General features: G+C 34.1%; 1 protein-coding gene across 50 annotated transcripts in view; it reads right to left on the bottom strand.

The window, feature by feature from the left end:
• Positions 1-19,137, bottom strand: part of plekha7b (pleckstrin homology domain containing, family A member 7b) — a 193,890-nt gene that overhangs the window by 32,628 nt on the left and 142,125 nt on the right. For 25 of the 50 annotated variants that reach the window (XM_021477813.3, XM_073908480.1, XM_073908484.1 and 22 more), the window contains 4 exons: positions 16,792-17,326; positions 7,982-8,065; positions 7,604-7,729; positions 4,976-5,029 (listed from right to left, as the gene is read on the bottom strand). In XM_021477813.3, coding sequence (XP_021333488.2) covers positions 4,976-5,029; positions 7,604-7,729; positions 7,982-8,065; positions 16,792-17,326 — 799 coding nt within the window. Of the gene's footprint in view, positions 1-4,912; positions 5,030-7,603; positions 7,730-7,981; positions 8,066-16,791; positions 17,327-19,137 lie in introns of all 50 variants that reach the window. The other 25 variants (XM_021477821.3, XM_073908495.1, XM_068218394.1 and 22 more) reach the window with 2 other exon arrangements.

Genomic DNA, 19,137 nt, shown 5'->3' with positions numbered 1-19,137 from the left:
CCGTAATATGTTGTGATGGGGAAAAAAAATGTAAAAAACAAAACAAACCAACACTGTTTTGGGAAGCTCAGCGATGTGTTTACGGACAAACAGCAACTGGGGTATTTGGGGATAGCCGCAATGATCCACCCTAAGCGCTGCTCTTTCGTTGGCAAAGTATCAATACTTTTCATCGGGTGAACTTGACATGAACCATGTGGGAGGGAAGCGTACGACAAGCTGCATCCCCACGAAAGACTATCATTTAGTGATAAACAAGGGTTAGCTAAAGGATACAGCATAAGTAAGAGCAGCTGTCGGTAAATGTTCACTCATTAACAGAAAACCTCAGACTCTAGGATCATTTATTGGTTCTTTAAGAGATCGCTCAGTCCAAAACTAACACTCTTAATGTTCCATAAGATCCTTAAGACATAAAAAAAAGATAATTTTAATTGAAACTGAACATTTTCGGGCCCTCCATTGAATGGCTGTTCACAAAAAATTCTAACAGTTCAAAATATCCTTAAAGAGCCCCTATTTTGGGTTTTTGAAAATTATCTTCCATGCAGTGTATAACACAGCTCAAGTGAAGTAAATATCCATTAAATATCCAGCTAAGGCTTAAATATGAAAGTGTGATATGTTTAAAACTATTGATTCATTTATAAAAGAATTGACCTATAGTGGTTAGAATGAATCGCCCCTGTAACGAGTCTTTAGCTGTATCGGCGTGACGTCGATAAAGAAATTAAGCCCCACCCATTTTTGCGTGCGCAGACCCGGAAGACAAACACTTTAGCAGATCCCGATTGAATCAAGTCACGTAGACGCTGTGCTCCGAAGTGTAAGGAAAAGTTGGTGTTATTTTCAATTCCCAAAGATGAGATTTGGTTGAAGTTTTATTTTGCAAAAATTTCCTCAGCATTATTGCCCCAGCCTTGTGCTGTGTTCCCGTCATTTTTCTGACGAGTGCTTCAGCAATCTACACGCTTTCAACAGGGATTCATCGGCTGTTTGTTAAAGGAAGAATCAGAAAAGACTATTGATGTATGGAACCTTGTCAGAGCTTAACAGGAATTTTACAGTACACAGTACTGAAATACGGGAGACTTCTGGGAAAAACGGGAGTGTTGGCAGGTATGCTCACACATACAATCTGCACTCAGATTGCTTCAAAATTGTTAATAAGTCTTGGTAGGTGCTATTTAAACAAAAGATCAGATAGTTTAATCTTTCGATGAGACATGATTGGTTATTGTGACGAATTGATTCATTTTGGGCTTTTATCTACATACTGTATAATCACAGATCAGCAAATACAAACAGAAGCTCAACCATACCTGCTGGACATGCAGGAAGTAATCTCATTGGTTCTTGCCGAATATATATATAGTCTGTCAGGCATGATTGCGTGAGCTATCATGACCTAATTTGAATGCAGTAAACATTGTTTACTGATAAATGTTGTTTCTGAGAGAAAAAAATCTGTTGATATTATAAAGTGACTTCATGCCTTCATGAAACATAGCACACTTTCATATTTAAGCCTTAGCTGGATATTTCACTTCACTTGAGCTGTGTTATACACTGCATGGAAGATAATTTTCAAAAACCTAAAATAGGGGCTCTTTAAGGATATTTTGAACTGTTAGAATTTTTTGTGAACATTTAAAGTGGTCCAAAACCGTTCATCAAAAGTTGTCCTAAAACTATTGAGCAACACCTATTCTTGACTTTTTCTTTTTAAACAATTTTGAAAAGCATTCTTGATCCTGTTCAAATGTTTGCTACAGTATATTAAACCCTCAATTAAAGGGACAATTCACTTAATATTGAAAACAGACTCACCATTTCATTCCAAATACAAAAGAAGATAATTTGATGAATGTTGGTAACTGTAGAAACTTACATGTATAGTAGATTTTAAAAAAGTTTACCAGTTTTCAAAATATCTTCTTTGTGTTCATCAAGATAAAGGAAATAAAATAATTTTAGGACCAGTCATGACAAAACTTTAATTTTTGGATGAATAATCTATTATTATTATTATTATTATTATTATTATCATCATCATTTTTTTCAACTCTGAAATCTGGACTTTTATTGACTTTCATGAACTGATTTTGTTTAAACTAAAAGGTACTAAATGATGAATGTATTTCTTAAGACTTTGCAACAAAAAGGTTGAGTAATTAATGTTCATTTTGTGAACACCACTGTCTTGCTTGGGTTGGGACTTCTGGAGCTGCGCATCGATGGATATGATCTTCAGTGTGTGAACAATCAGTAATGAAATTTAAACCACACTGAACAAAACTCTGAAATCTGAATTTTACTACAACTTTCATGTTAAGCGACTTTGACAAAATCTACATTGTAAAAATGCTATATAAATAAACTTGAATTGAATTGAATTTGTGAATTACTATTTATAATAAGCCGTTTTCTCAAAATAGTTACAATAGATGCAATCTCATTGATCGGAGCAGTATTGATATGTTACCAAAAGAACAACCTTGGGTGTCCTTAAAGAACAACAACAAACAAATAAAACAAATCTGTCAAAATAGCACATGCACATGATTTGGCAAGACCCTACAGATCATAAGCAAAAGCACGCAACAACAGCGGTCCGGTGGGAATTACATCACTGCAGCAGGTGAAGGCATGAAGTGGTCACATATTGTGCACACCATCCATACATTCAAACAGAACGCACTGTGTACCGAATAGATGAGAGGCTCAATACTTTTCATCTGTTTGAAATGAAGATAAAAAAGTTTTCTGTGAACTGTGGATATACATGTAGGCAAAGTATACATTTTAAATAAGACTTAACAATTCCAGCAAGTAATGCACTCCACATCAAACAGGATTGAAAAAGTTGGTGACCATAAAGTTGACAAAAGCTGAGATCATTTACATAAGTATAAAGGCAATTAGGGCTGCAAAATATATTTAATTTGCTAAAATGTTGTAAAAAGAAAAAAAAAAAATCGCAATTATTTGAGAAACATAAGTATATGAAAAATATTATTATTTACTAAAAAAAAAACTATATTTAACATTGATGCAGAATCTGTAGCACAGATTATTTTAAAGTAAGTAAAAATAGGGTCAGATGTTACTATTGAGAAAATTTCTGTTTAGAGTTTTAAGTTTTTTTATTACACTACATTGTTGTGTTTTAAAATGATATGTTTTGGCAAAAAAAAAAGAAATACCAGTAAGTTTTATCTTTTATATACGCTCAAAAATTGTCTTTTGCGACTTGGTTAAAAGACTAGAAACAACACAATTCTGAAAGGTTTTAGGGGACAAATTAATTGTTTAATGTTCAATTCATTTAAATTTGTAAAAACGATTAAGTTAATTTATCTGCTTTGTGTTGGGACAACATGAAGGAATTGTGTGGAACCCAGCATTTTCTAGAGTGTAGCTATAACAAATTTATCAATATATTTTAATACAATTTATTGCAATGATTACATATGTTATTGTACATTATAATAGGAAATACCAGCCTGATCTCACGAGAAAACGTAAGTATTTTACATTTTGTCAGTTTTTTGTCAGGCTAATTCGTACGAATTCGAACAAGTTCAATCGTACGAAAATGTACTATTTTTAAAAGGTGTGGCACGCAACTCCACCTCTAAACCCAACCGTCATTGGGTGACGAGTGAATCGTACTAAAATATATGAATTAGATTGTATGAATTTATACGAATTAGCCACTAAATCAAAAAGTGGCGAGAGATTGCGTTGGAAGTGCTGATATACGAGAATCATTTTCAGTAATGTCTACAAAATGAGTCAAATTCATTCATTGTGTGTAATATTACAGACTTTTCTGCACAGGTTGCTGACAATATAATAATATAATACAATACAATACAATACAATACAATACAATACAATATATTATAATATAATATATTATAATATAATATAATATAATATAATATAATATAATATAATATAATATAATATAATATGATATAATATAATATAATATAATATAATATAATATAATATAATATAATATAATATAATATAATATAATATAATATAATATAATATAATATAGTCGCACGCAGTGGCGCAGTAGGTAGTGCTGTTGCCTCACAGCAAGAAGGTCGCTGGTTCGAGCTGAGTCAGTTGGCGTATCTGTGTGGAGTTTGCATGTTCTCCCTGCGTTTGCGTAGGTTTCCTCCGGGTGCTCCGGTTTCCCCCACAGTCCAAAGACATGCGGTACAGTTGAATTGGGTAGGCTAAATTGTCCGTAGTGTATGTGTGTGAATGAGAGTGTATGTGTTTCCCAGTAATGGGTTGCGGCTGGAAGGGCATCCGCTGCATAAAACATATGCTAGATAAGTTGGTGGTTCATTCCGCTGTGGCGACCCCAGATTAATAAAGGGACTAAGCCGAAAACAAAACAAATGAATAAATAATATAATACTTATTTTATTAATATATAATAATAATATAATACACATTTTTAATATCATAAATTTAACTTTAAATGCAAACTTACAGAATTGTCTTATAACACACTGAATTATTAGAATCGGTTATCTTATGTTCTTCAATATTGTGCAGCCCTATAGGCTAATGATGCCAGTGCACATGGGAAAGACTATTGAGAATCAAATTCAAGTGTATATCAAATATCTGTCCTCCCATGTCTTAAAATTTGCAGCCATCATTAGTCATAACAATCATGCATGCGCCAAGACTTTTACTGCTGAACTTCAGCATAAAAATCTGTTTTCTTTCAGCAGTAAAAGCTTCAAAATCACACATTGCTTCTCTGTGGATATTGACTGATGTAAATTTGAGAACTCGCTCTACACGTCCTTCAGGGTTAAAGAGCAGAGCAGCTGTTACAGAGACTAAGGAGGGGGAATAAATCAGAAAGAATTTGTGCCTTGAGGAGAGAGGGAGAAGATGGAAGGAGGAAGAAGGTGAAGGCAGATCCACAAGAGCCCACCTTCAGGTCTAGATACTCCAGGTCCTTCTTCAGCTGGATGTAAGTGTCATCTGCCTTTAAGTGAGAAATTAAGAAAGTGGTCACAACATCTGACTAAGAGCACAGCCAAAATCTGATTGATTTTCATGCACACGGAAAATGCAAATTCTGCTTCATTTACACATGGGTAAGTGCATGTAACATGAGTCATTCGTTAACCTGGAGTATGATGTTTTTTTTTTTTTTTTTTAACTATCACTATCATTCAAACCTTTTGGGGGGGGGGGGTCATTCATTTTTAAGGATCCAATTAACTGATCCAAAGTGACAGTAAAAACCGTAAGAAATTTTAAAAAATAAAAAGATGATTTTTTAAATAAATCATTTTAACATTTAAAAATTTCTGAAGGATCATGTGACAATGAAGAGTGAATAATTGCTGCTTGCCATCACGGGCATAATTAGTAAATAATATAAGAAAACAATGTAACATTTTTACTCTTTTAACCCTTTTAGTTGTACGAAAATTTCTCAATAATACTGATTTATTAGTTAGCAAAAGACTTCTTTAGGTTTTTTAGGGACATTTAAAAAATCTTACTGATCTCAAAAATACCTACTATTGACAACAAGCTACAGTTTTACTGAAAAAAAAACATTTAATGCCCTAAAATATAAATGTGAACTCTGCAACTGATGAACTGTAGAAGAGATTGTTCAACCAAAAATGAAAAATCATTTCAGTTTCTTTGCTGGAAACCTGTAAATATTGCCTTCCATGGTACTTATTTTTTCCAACTATGGAGGTCGAAGGTTACATGTTTTCAGCTTTCATCTAAATATCTTCTTTTGCGTTCAACAGAAGAAAGAAAATTATAAATGTTTGAAAACAATTGATGGTTGAGTAAACAGTGAGTACATTTTCATTTTTGGGTCAAGTATCCCTTTGATAAACACAGACTATGATTTTTTTTTTGTAATAAATTAAGAAACAATAATAAAATGGATCTCTTTTAAACAAAGTTCAAGTACCTGTACTACAATCAGACCCCCTAGTTTTTAAAAAAAAAAAATTTGTGATTTTTTGTGATAAAAATTACAGATTTTCTGGTGGTAATTCCCAGAAAGTTACGGACAATTTGGCAGAAAAAAAAAAAATATATATATATATATATATCTTATTTATCATATTTGATAGCCTACTAAGTTAGGTGTGCAATCTGACACAATGAAAATGGCACGAATCTTAAAAAAATCTTCTTTATTTTGGTCTCTTGTCGAGATAAGATCTAAAACAGATCTAAATTGGTAGAAATTAAGCCAATGAAATGTTGTATAACTCTATATTTATCCACGGTTGTACTTTCTCAGATTTCACTACCTGGAGCATCTGAAATCATGTACCTCACTCAGGACATGCGTTAAGGCTTCCGCAACCACAATACACCTAAAACACGGATTGCCGTAAAACTCGTCAATGGCACGGAAGCGTTTTCTCTTGTTAACTGCAGGCAAAGAGTTAAATGAAATAATTTATCGATTTGACACACATCATAATACTAGCCATAGATGTAAAGCACAAATAATGTACTTCAACTCGGATACATCCAGCAGCCATCATCCTTGGACCAATCTCCATCAGTGTAAGCTGCTTGCTTTTCTGTCTGTTTGTTAAATGTTTACTCTCACTTTCTTTTGTAGTCACAAATTGGCCAATTCGTGCTAAAGGCTGTCTAATCCTTCGTGAAACTCATGCTTCATCCGCGTCTGCTTATTACACAGGTTACAAAACACCCCCCCCCCCCACCCCTCCATGTAATGTAATGATTGTGGAGGTGCAGGTGAGACGTCATTTTCCGAGAGCCACTCAATTACATCACATGCGCTGCATATGCAACGTCTATAAGTGATGTAAAACCATTAATTGAAAACTAAAAGAAATATAATTTGATTATATGGTTTGGAATTGGATGTTTAATGAGATTATCTTAATTTTTTGCAATTATTTCGAGATTAAATTAAGAATTTTCCTGGATTGGAAACATTTGCGACTTTTTGTTGATTTTGCTTTGGCTCCAGCAAGCGCAAAACCGCGAAAAACTAGGGGGTTATTTTACAACAATGCTGTAGATGTATAAAACCTAGTTTTAATGTAAAACCTATCAAATGTTTAGACTTTATGACATATTCTATACCTAAAACTGCATACATACTGTACAAGTAAACCAGCAAGGGTTTCAATGTTTGCTGTTCATGGGAAAAAATCATGTGAATGCAGGCAAGTCAACAAGCAACATGCTGTTAACAATCTGAGGAGCAATCTGGAAATCCAAAATACAAGAAAGGAAGAAAATACAAAAAAGTCCAAAATAAAACAAAACAAAAAAAAGCAAAATGCACAGAAAAAGATCCTCAAAATCACAAAACAGGCTGTTAGGTCAAAGTGCGCAGCCCAAGCTGTGTTGTGTTCTACTGCAGACTCAATACTAACGGAGAGCTAAGAACAAAACAAGGCAATCACAACTAGAACCAACAGCGCACAACTGTAAAGATGAGTACAGTATGAGGGTTTAGGAAAGAGGGGCATGATATGCTCAGATGAGGGGGCGGGGCTCAGGGTGGGTTGAGGGGGGAATGTGACCCTCTAACCTGCAAACTGGGGCCTGAGAGGCCGTTGTGCTGGTTCTGGAGGTGTGTGAATGTGTCGCTGCGCACGCTGGCCAGCTTGGCCCGGTGTCTCCTGAGCTGGATGAGCAGCAGAGTCAACTCCTCCGGCTGCAGGACAGCGGGGAGACGGGAGAGAAAGCACTTCAAGATCTGACAACCAGGGCGGCGCCAAGATGTTGTGAAATTTGGCCAATAGGAGTGAGTTCAGGAGAAATTTAACTGACAGGCTTTAACTAAACATTTTAACTCGCTGTCTCAAAATTAGAAAACAAAAAATTCCTCGTGGCCGAAATGTCATCTAGCAAGCATTTTTTTCCTAGATGGGGACCGGGAAAATACTTTTTTCAAAGGAAGTCCTACCGTTTTTCCATGCAGACTTGGAGCGCTGACTGTGTGTGTGATGTAGCCCATTGTTGGCATGGATCTCCTTTCTAGTTGTGAGGTCTGTGAAGACACAAAAGCAGACATAATGGTTTATACCAATGTAATAATTTAAGTACTCTCACTATTAGAGTGTGTGGGGAGATTTTGTCATCAGTACATAAAATGTGTACATTGTATGTTTTTGCACTATATTGTTTGGTTAATACTGGTCCGACAAAACGTAGACAAAACAGACTTAACAAGTGCAACAGAAAATCTAAGCAGCAATTGAAAATCAAGCTTTGGTGGTATTGTTAATCGGGTGGGTATACAGGCCTGTAGCCAGAGGTGGTTCGAGTGGTTTAGACAACCCATCTCCCTATGTTAACGGTCAAGAACTTGTCAGGTTTTTTGTCCTGTAAATGAGCTCCCTTGTCCAATTTTGACTGATATGCCAGCATAAATTGTGGAGAAAATAACTGTTCAAAGAGGATTTTAGCACCAAGCGGAATCCTTTGCTAGCTGGTTACTTGTTCACCTTCAAATCAAGCGGCACTCATACTATTCACCATCAAATCAGCCTAAAACTGCCATCATGGTGTATTTTTTGACTTCAGCACATCAGTTTGGGACAATGCAAACAATTAGTTTTTAGAAACCCAACTTCCAGCTGCACAACAAAATGTCCAATCTACCTATTTGTTGGGCACTCATTCTACATTATTAGATGTTAGTAAGCAGTTTATAACTGCAGATACAAATACTCTATTCTTGACATAAGTATGTTTAAAATGTGCTTAATAATTGTACTTTCACACTCTGTTATTGATTGATTTTTCATGACTAAATTAAGTATTGCATTATTATATTGCATTATATATGATATGTATTTAAGAATAGTTGTTTTTTTTTTAAGATCATTCAGAATGAGTTAATAAATAATTAATAAACTAACCAAATTAACATTTATATGGCTATTATTCAGACATAAACTGACAGTTAATTATTACTGTTAATAAATGCTTTATTAACTCAACTTGACCTAATCTAAAGTGAGGACTATTTATGCTTTGTAAAATCCTTACAAATGCCAAATTAAAGGCTCAGTGTCAAATGAACAATACATCTTTGCAATCTTACCTAAAAAATATAAAATTACTGTAAAGTTTGAACATTGCCGAATAACAGGAGTGTCAAAATATAACATAAACTGGACAAAACCACAACAAAATAATAATTTAACAATATATTATGATACGACATTTCAATGTTATTTAGCAAAGTCTTTTCATTTTGAATAAGATTGCAAAGATGTATTTTTTATTTGATACAGTTTCATTTGTGTATCTTCAAATAAACAGACATTAATAATATCATTAAAAAAATAAATCCTGTTTAGAATATACCGGAGCCTTTAATTGTCCTTTATTAGTAATTTACAAAGCATGAATAGTCCTCACTGTAGATTAGTCACAAAACTGGATAAAGTTGAGTTATGATAAAGCATTTATTAGCATACAAAATAACTTTTAGTATATGCTTGAATAAAAAGATTAATAAATGTTCATTGGAATATTTTTTTATGCATTCATTCATTTCTCTCAAATAACTGTTATAGAAATGATGTGATACTTAATTTAGTAATAAAAAAAATTAACAAAGTATGAAAATAAAATCATTAAGCACATGTAAGTCAATAATAGAGCATTTGTATCTGCAGTTATAAACTGCTTACTAACATCTGTTAATTTAGAGTTAAGGTTTAACAAACAAAGAATTAACTATTTGCCAATGCTTAACAAATTATTCATAGTGTGTAGTTATTATAAAGTGTTACTAAAACATTCCACAAGTAGGATTCTTAAACATGGACTTCATTCTGCCAACACAAAATGACCAAAAAAAAAAAGGGTCAAGCACCAAAAGCAGTCCATTTTATACTAAAATACAATTAGTAAAAAATTAGACTATTTTTATTATCCATGAAGTTTCAAATTACTTTTTTTAAATAGGCAGGAAAAATCATGAAGCAACTCAATATTACTATTATTATTTTACTATTATAATAATCATTTTTATTTTTTAATCATTATGCTGTTGTTGTTTTATTATTATTATTCCAATGGCCAAATTCAGAATTTTGAGAAAATAAGCTGAAATTAACAGATTATTATTATGTTTTTTTCAGTTATTCTTATAATTGATGGCCATTTGTACTGTAGTACTGTAAACACTGACATTTCATATTTCTTTACTCCAATTTTTAAATTTTTTTTTACAAGCTGTAATAGAAAACCTAGTTTAAATAAATATACACTCAAATAATAAACACTCAAGTACTAACATATGGTAAGCTATTTGACAAATGTAGGAACTATTGTAGGAACAGCATCCACATTATTATCCAACAAGCTGCCAAACACAAGCACAAATTATAAGATAAAATGTCACTAAAATGCAGTATTTAAACCTCATAATAAAATACAAAATGACAGTAATAACTGAAAAAGATAATTTTTTGGAAAAAAAAAAAGGACCACCCTTTCCATCAGGCTGGCTACATGCCTGTACTACTACTATCTCTCGAAGTTTTAATGGCCCATTTACACAGGGCATCAGCATCAACGCTTTCCATTAACTTTAGGTGACGTTAGGTGTTGCCGAACTGCTCGCTGCATAAGTTGGGAATTTCTCAATTTTCCAAGAGCCAGCCAACACATAAGCCAATCAAATCGCTGTATGCAAATGCATCAGCTCAGACAGTAGCCGATCGTGGACTAATTCCATTGGGTGACGCTGCTAGGACAATCGCATCAGCCCCACCTTAAGACATGCCCTCTGTCAAGCGCTGACGCTGAAACCCTATGTAATTCTGGCGTAAGTCTCTACGACTGACTGTTTGGTCTGACACTAATGTTTGCGTCCATGTTTGTGCACACTGCACACTGTCAAATGGCATATACTGTACTTTTCAAAAATGTGTGTTTACATTCTTTATGTATCCACGAAAAAACAACAAAGTACACTTTAAGCTTTGGTTTGCAGACGTACAATTTTGAAGTCAAATAAAAGTCAGTTTCAAAGTTTAACACCAAACTAGCACCTAGTAGAAAAAAACATTTTACTCATTTATGTGTTTATTTTAGCTAAGAAAGTGTGTGCTTGATTTCAAATGTGCCACAGGGCTTTGAGGGTTTGACAGTTTTGCTTAACATACAAATTTTTTTTTCAACTAGGCCCATCATAGCACCTCAAAAGGACACAAACAACAAGAGATTTAATTAACTACACATAAATTATCTTCAACCTGCTTTCTTAAAATAACATTTGTTTGCTACCAGCAGAGTAGCACTGTACACGCCGTTTCCATTGCGAATCCCACGGCACTGCATTTTTGCTGTATAATAGGTTTTTTATTTAAATACAAGATCAGAAGAAAGAGACCACTGCTGAGGCGGTTTATTGGGCGCTTTGCTCGGCCTTTGGCAATTTTTTTTATCAGCTAAACAGAGTCTAGTGATCCAGTCTGGTTTATGAAACAACTAGGAAACACACTCTTAGCATTCAAATGCATTGATAGGCAACTGCAGTCAAAAGCCAAGCAGAGACACCAGTATTCTGTATGATATACAATATCTGCCGTTAGACATTTATAAAACATTTTAAAAACATTCCAATAGGCTAATTTGGCTCTCAAAAAACATTTTGTAATTATCATTGTTAAAATGATTTGATATTTTTGTGACAAGTTTATTTGCGACAGAACAAATCTTATTTGTAACAAAGTCATTAGTGTCACTTGTATCCCTTTGAATGCATCCTTGCAGATTAAATTACCAATTAAAATCTATCTTTCTTTCAGAAAAACTTTTAACGTGTATGACTGTTAACGCTTTATTTTCATTTTGGCTTCAAAGTGTGATTCCTCAATAAAAATCTAATATTTAAAAGTATTTAGGCAACAAATTGACAGTTAATTATTAAGAAATAATCAAAAGTACAGTTCAGACAGCCACTTCCTTAAGATTCGAACAGCGCAAAACAAATCAAATCACAAATCGCTAGTGGAAAATGTTAAATTTGATTTAGCCCCGTCCGTCACATTATTCTTTCATGAGCCCATTTCAGTCAGACAATAATTTCTGCTTTCAGATTCACTGAAATAGCAGGTGACATAAGTCAAATCAAGAAGATCTGTGCTGTTTGAAGAACACATTTATGGACACATTTCTTTCTGAAAATAAAATAATTACTTAAAAATGGATTGAAACTAAGTTCCATATAAAACAAAATTGTTCTTTTATTTCTAATTAACTAGTACAATATTACATTTCATTTTTTATGAGGAGCTTTTTGGTTTGGGGTATAAAGAAGGTTTCATTTTATTTCCTGCTAAGAAGAAACCCCAGAAGATGGGTGAAGTATGGCTCCATGACTTTTCAAAATAAAAGAATAAAATTATGTTAATTTTAATAAATAAAAAAGTGAAAAACAAAGAAATTCTCTAGCATTTTTTTTTCTCTACCGAAATCATACCGAACCGTGACACTATTGTCACATCGAACCGTAACCTGATTTTTGTGAACAGTTACACCCCTTCTATATATATATATATATATATATATATATATATATATATATATATATATATATATATAYACACACACACACACACACACACACACACACACACACACACACACACACAAATATATATATATATATATATATATATATATATATATATATATATATATATACATATACATATATATAGGTGTAAACCTATACTGGTCTCACGGTTCGGTTCGGTTACAATTATCATGCCATCGATTCGGTTCAATTTGATATCTCGGTGCATTGACGATGCTTTCTATACACAGTTTTATATTTTGGGGGGAGACTATAACAAGCTGTCTGTATAAACACATAGACACACAGCACCACAGTCTTTCATTTACACACATTCACAAACATAGACAGCACCAAACAAACAAACACACACACACACACACACTTAAGCCCTCGCAATATGCGTTTAGCCGGGAGAGTTTGCGATAAGCGGAGCAAAAAAAAGTACTTTTCTGACAGTCCCTTACTGAGAGCTCTGCTTCGCGTGAGCTCTCTCGGCAACTTAACTGCGCTCATTTCTGGCGCCTCTCTGGATGTACAGTGTTTGCCTACACTGCCTATGCCATGGGCTGGCCCTGAGTTGGCTCCTGAGTGTTGTAAATACCGGCGCTCAACTCCCTCGTAACAGAGCGCCTAGGAGATAAATGACGTCAGTCCATAATGACCGGCTATGATTATTACTGAACCGATACCGAATTTTCCACGTCTGCATCGCGGTTCACCAAAAAAACAATTAATTTTGACACCCCTAATATTTCAAAAATAATTTTTTCTTCGATGCAGACACGATCGAGTTGGTATCGGTTTAGTAATAGTCATAAACGATTATATACTGATGTCATTTATCACATATGCGTTATATGGCCGCTTTGGCCTGCTGGCGTGTTCATGTGGTAATGTTTTATCTTCTCTCTCAGCTGTTACAACAATAATGCTACTTGTGGATACAAACATAAGCATGTCTGCAAAGCGAGTTTTCTCCACCGCGTCGCCATCTATAATGGATCAGCTGTAATGGCAGTCGTTTAACATCAGTGCCCGTATCACTGTTTGCTGAAGCGCCAGAGCTGCAATGAGTCTTTTATGTTGAGCATGTGATCAATCATAGGCGTTTAAGAACTTTCTCAATAACGCTCAAAAAGCAAGAGGGATAATATTTATATTTATTTGTTTTTAATTATTTATTTATAAATGCTCATGCCGTTCTGTGCATGTTAAGTTTTGTTTGATAAATTGAAAAATAAAAATTAAGAATACAGTACATATATCTGACTGCTGTATGTATATATATATATATATATATATATATATATATATATAAATTAATACAAGAATTATTGTGCTGCAAAGTAAAATATCAAATTGTGTATGGAAAGCATTGTCAATGGACAGTGATGTACTGAGATATCGAATTGAACCGAATCGATGCCATGACAATAGTAACCAAAGCGAACCGTGTAATAAAAAAATAAAATTAAGAATGTTTTATATAATATGAATTGTAATTATAATTATTATTATATAACTAGATTTATATTACTATTAATTATAGATATTATATGAAATACATGTTACAGAAATAAACTTAAGTTCTAAATTTAAGATTTTCTATTTTTAAAAAAAGTGATTTAATATGTCGTGGACAATAATGCACACATTCCCATTAGCGCTCTCGTCTATTTAGATCTCCTCTACCAAACTATATATATTCTTTGTGGCATCACCACACACTAACTGAAGCCGTGTTTTTCTTTCTCTCTGGTTCTTGACAGCTTCTGTGAATCTTTCTGTTGGAGGCATGTAATTAGTGAGTTCACACGAGTCCTGGCGTATGCCAAGCAGAAACGGCTGTGACAGTATGTTAACTTGTAAGAGGCACAGAGGCTCCTGTGCCTGCTGTTTCGTGTGAATGTGGTGCTGGGAACGGCTCTCTCTCATGTGGGGGTGAAGCCAGCAGATGCTACTATTAGTCACAGAAACAACTCCAGCAACACGAGTAAATAAAAATGCTCTTTAAACACTTAAACTGCCAGGCATTGTTGGATACTTAAAACTGTCTGCAGGTTAAATTTACCTGCACACATGACTGCTGTTAGGATACAGCTAAAAACATATAGTTTTGGGCCCCTATCAACTGTAAAGTAACATGAAATTAATATATTTAATCATCAGCTATGATGTTAAGTCAACCCAGGACACAGCACTCACTCATTTAGTGTCTCTAATACTTATTTTGCTTTAATAAATCACCTTCTGTTATCCAATGTTACTTAAACCGATTATTGCTTTTAAAATTGATGAAATGAATCGTCTGCGGTAGCAACATGGCATCCTAAAACATAATCGAAACAAACCTGGCAGTGCTAAAGTAAAGTTAGAACATGAGTAATTTAACCTGTAAGCAAGCATGTATATCTGTAGGTATCAAATTTTTTACATGTGCCTACTGGTTTCATACAGTATAATGGGTTTCCTATCTGGTTTGGGAAACCTCCATTCAAAAGAACTCAATCAAATCACTTCAAATAATATGTCTGCAAATTATCCATATATAGTGCACAGCATATACTGTATGAGTTCAGCCCTTTTAAAAAAAGAACTTTACATTACTTATCCATGAAGAATATTCATTAATTAAGACCAAATTTACCTATAGCACATGTCTTTGGACTGTAGGGGAAACTGCAGCACCCAGAGTAAACCCACGCGAATACGGGGAGAACATGCAAACTCCACACAGTAATGCCAACTGACCCAGCCGAGGGTCGAATCAGCAACCTTTTTGCTGTGAGGAGATCGTGCTACCCCCTGGGCCACCGTGACACCCGAATATAAAAAAGTTATTATTTCTGTGAGGGGTGTACTGTACTCATTCATGCTGGACACTAGATACAGTGAGAGATACATTTGTCCTTGTGCTTTATTTTTAATTGTTATGAAAATAATTTTCCCAGTGTTGGGTTGCAGCTGGAAGGGCATCCGTGTACATCCGTGTATTTACATCTGTGTAAAACATATGCTGGATAAGTTGGCGATTCATTCCGCATGTTGCGACCCCAGATTAATAAAGGGAATAAGCCGAAAAGAAAATGAATGAATGAATGAATAAAAATAATTCTCTGCTTTGTATTTTAATGTGACATTAGAATCACAAGCAAATCTGTGGCTCTTTGTCATTTTCTCTTTGCATTTCCTATAGTACAATAATAGCACAGCAATATTTGCAACGTTTCCTCTAAAAGACTTGGGTTTTTGTTCAAGGGTTTCATATAAAAGTAATTTGTTAATTGTGATAATTTATCTTTTTATGTTTGGTGGATGAACTATGAGGAGAATAATGTCACCTATTTTTTTTTAAATATATGATATTTATGGGTTTTTTTTTAGTTTACCGAAAGTTACTTCATTTTACAATTTACCAAAAGGTACTTCATCAAATATATTTAAAAAAATAAATAGTATTACTAATACATTTTCTTTTGATATTAAATTAACTGTGAGGAAAACAATGGCAGCTCAATTAAAAAAAAATATTTGACTTATCTTGTTTTACAGTTTAGTGAACGTTATTCCCATATCTCACCCTTAATTCCTCTAGTTTAAACAATTCCTTTTACAGTTTAACAGTTCCTTTAATCTAAACAATTTAACAACATAATGTATACACAATTGTATTTAACTATTTTTGCAAAAGCCAATGTATCAGACACATATACACTGTCAAAAATATTTTGACAACAAATATTTTCATGTGGCTTTAACTTATTTTAACAAGTTAATCGGGTTTCAACTAAATTTTTTGAGTTATACAAAGTTTAAATAATACTTTTTAGTCAGTTTGAGTGATGTATGTTCAGACAACAAGAAACGTTTATTTGATTTAACTATAAAAATGTAAGGCAGCAAGATTTTTTTACACTGTAACTCTGAAAAAAAAAGCCATGGGTAAATATTTCCCCTGTGGCTGGTCTAGTGTAAAACACACCCTCTGCACCTGGGAGTCAAACCCTTAATAAAGCCTATGTGAGAACTAAAAATCAAAGCCTGAGTGGAGAGAAAGTCGGTTTTCCCATAACCCTTCACGCCTTTGGTGGTCAACGCTCCTGTGGTCTCAACAAAAAGAGGAGCTCACCACAACTAATTTAAAAGATGTGAAACTGCTCCGCATTCCCTACCTTTGAGATCTGGGAACATATTCCTCTGGGAGAACCCAAAATGGGTGTATCCACGGTGGCAAAGTCGTCCAGCGGGCGCACCGTCACCCTGTCTGCGGGCGTATGAGGCCTGCGTGGGGAGAGGGATTTCGAGGGGTGCCCTGATGGAGGCATGTCACATGGCGATGGGGGCACGGATATGGATCGTGGCATTTCCAGAGTGACCCTAAAGGCGGAGGTGTCCATGTAATCAGGCCCGGTGTAGATGGGCGCTGTCGGGCTTCCGTGGCGGAACTGTTGCCGCTGTTGCCACTCATATAGCTGCCACACCATGCCCTCTTTAGTGGCCATGCGCTCATCGGTGGACATGCGGAAGTGACTAAGACGGTCATGGGCGTACTTATAGTCACTGGGCAGGTTGCGCGGCACAGGGGGAGAACTGCTTCCGGAGTGGTGGCGCGTGGTCTTTGGCAACGACTGGTATGTGTCCATCATGACGGACTTGGGCTGGAGTGGAGGCGTCCGTCTGGGTAGAGTGTACTCAGCAGTGGGATGGCTGGAATGTCAAGGTTTTAACTGTTAATACACACTCAAATCTCATTGTCAATTACATATTACTTATAGGAAAAAAATTCATACACTTTTATATGTTTTAAGAAGTGTTATTTTATTGTACATTTTATTTTACTATTGTGTATTGAATTATTTTATTACATAAACTTTAAGTGTTTTTTAATTATTATTTTTGGTAGTGCACTAATAAAATAACTGCATACTTTAGTACTACATTATTAATATAATAAATAATATAAGTTTATATGCAATAAATTCAACTACGATAATTGTATATTTATTTTATGATATAAACTTTAAATATAACACTTTATTTATTATTTTAGTAGTAGTATACAGTCAGAATTATTAGCCCTCCTTTGTTTTTGTTTTCTTTTTTGAATATTTGCAAAATGATGTTTAACAGAGCAAGGAAATTTTCACAGTATGTCTGATAATGTTTTTTCTTCTGGAGAAAGTCTTATTTGTTTTTATTTCGACTAGAATAAAAGCAGTTTTTAATTTTTTAAAAAACATTTTAAGGACAAAATTATTAGCCCCTTTAAGCTAATTTTTTTGTGCTAGTCTACAGAACAAACCATTATTATACAATAACTTGCCTAATTACCCTAATCTGCCTAGTTAACCTAATTAACCTAGTTATGTAAGTTTTATGTATAGAAGTGTCTTGAAAAATATCTAGTCACATATTATTTACTGTCAATTTACTGTCAGATAAAATAAATCATTTATTATAGATGACTTAATAAAACTATTATGATTAGAAATGTGTTAAATAAAAATAAACTGGGGGGGGGTGAATTAATCAGGGGGGCTAGTAATTCTGACTTCAACTGTATATATGTAATACTAAAATACAGATAAGAAATAACATGTATGAGTCGCTCAAAGGCAAGGGAGTAAAAATAAGTCTTTAAGTTAGAATTCAAACTATCCAAGCATGGACAAATCCTGATGTTTAACAGGAGACTGTTCCAGAGCCTTGGGGCCGCAACACAGAAAGCTTGATCGATAATTTTTTTAATATCAACTGTAAAAAAAACTTTTTTATTATTATTTGTAGTAGTAATATAATTAAATAGTGTTGAAATAATTGCATATTTTAGTATACTATTAATAATATAACTTATATCCAAGAAAGGTGACGAGGTGGCCCAGTGGGTAGCACGATCACCTCACAGCAAGAAGGTAGCTGTTTCAAGCCTCGACTGGGTCAGTTGGCATTTCTATGTGGAGGTTTGCATGTTCTCCCTGTGATCACATGGGTTTCAGAAACAAGTCCAAAAACATGTGGTATAAGTGAATTGGGTAAATTAGTAAAAGGGACTAAGTTGAAAAGAAAATGAATGAATTTATTAATTAATTAATAATATAACTTATATTTACAATAAATCTAACAATAATCTAACTACAATATATAATATAATATAATTGTATATTTATTTTATGTTATAAACTTTAGAAATAACACTTTATTTATTAATTTTAGTAGTAGTATACTAATAAAATTAAAATAATTGCACATTTTTTGCACCCCAATTCACATATACTGGATGTCTTTGGACTTGTGGTGGAAACCGAAACCGAAGCACTCGGAGGAAACTTACGGGAGAACATGCAAACGCCACACAGAAACGCCACCTGACCCAGCCGAGGCTTGAACCAGCGACCTTCTTGCTGCGAGGCGAACGTGCTACCCACTGCACCACCATGCAGCCAATATATATCAACTTTAAACTTAACATTTATTTATTAGTAGTTATGAAAAATTGCATATTTTAGTATGATTTTAAT

Source organism: Danio rerio, chromosome 7 (assembly GCF_049306965.1).
Source record: "Danio rerio strain Tuebingen ecotype United States chromosome 7, GRCz12tu, whole genome shotgun sequence".
NCBI classification, from domain to species: domain Eukaryota; kingdom Metazoa; phylum Chordata; class Actinopteri; order Cypriniformes; family Danionidae; genus Danio; species Danio rerio.
Note: the sequence above shows the minus strand (reverse complement) of the source record. Positions and strands in the feature narration are given on the sequence as shown.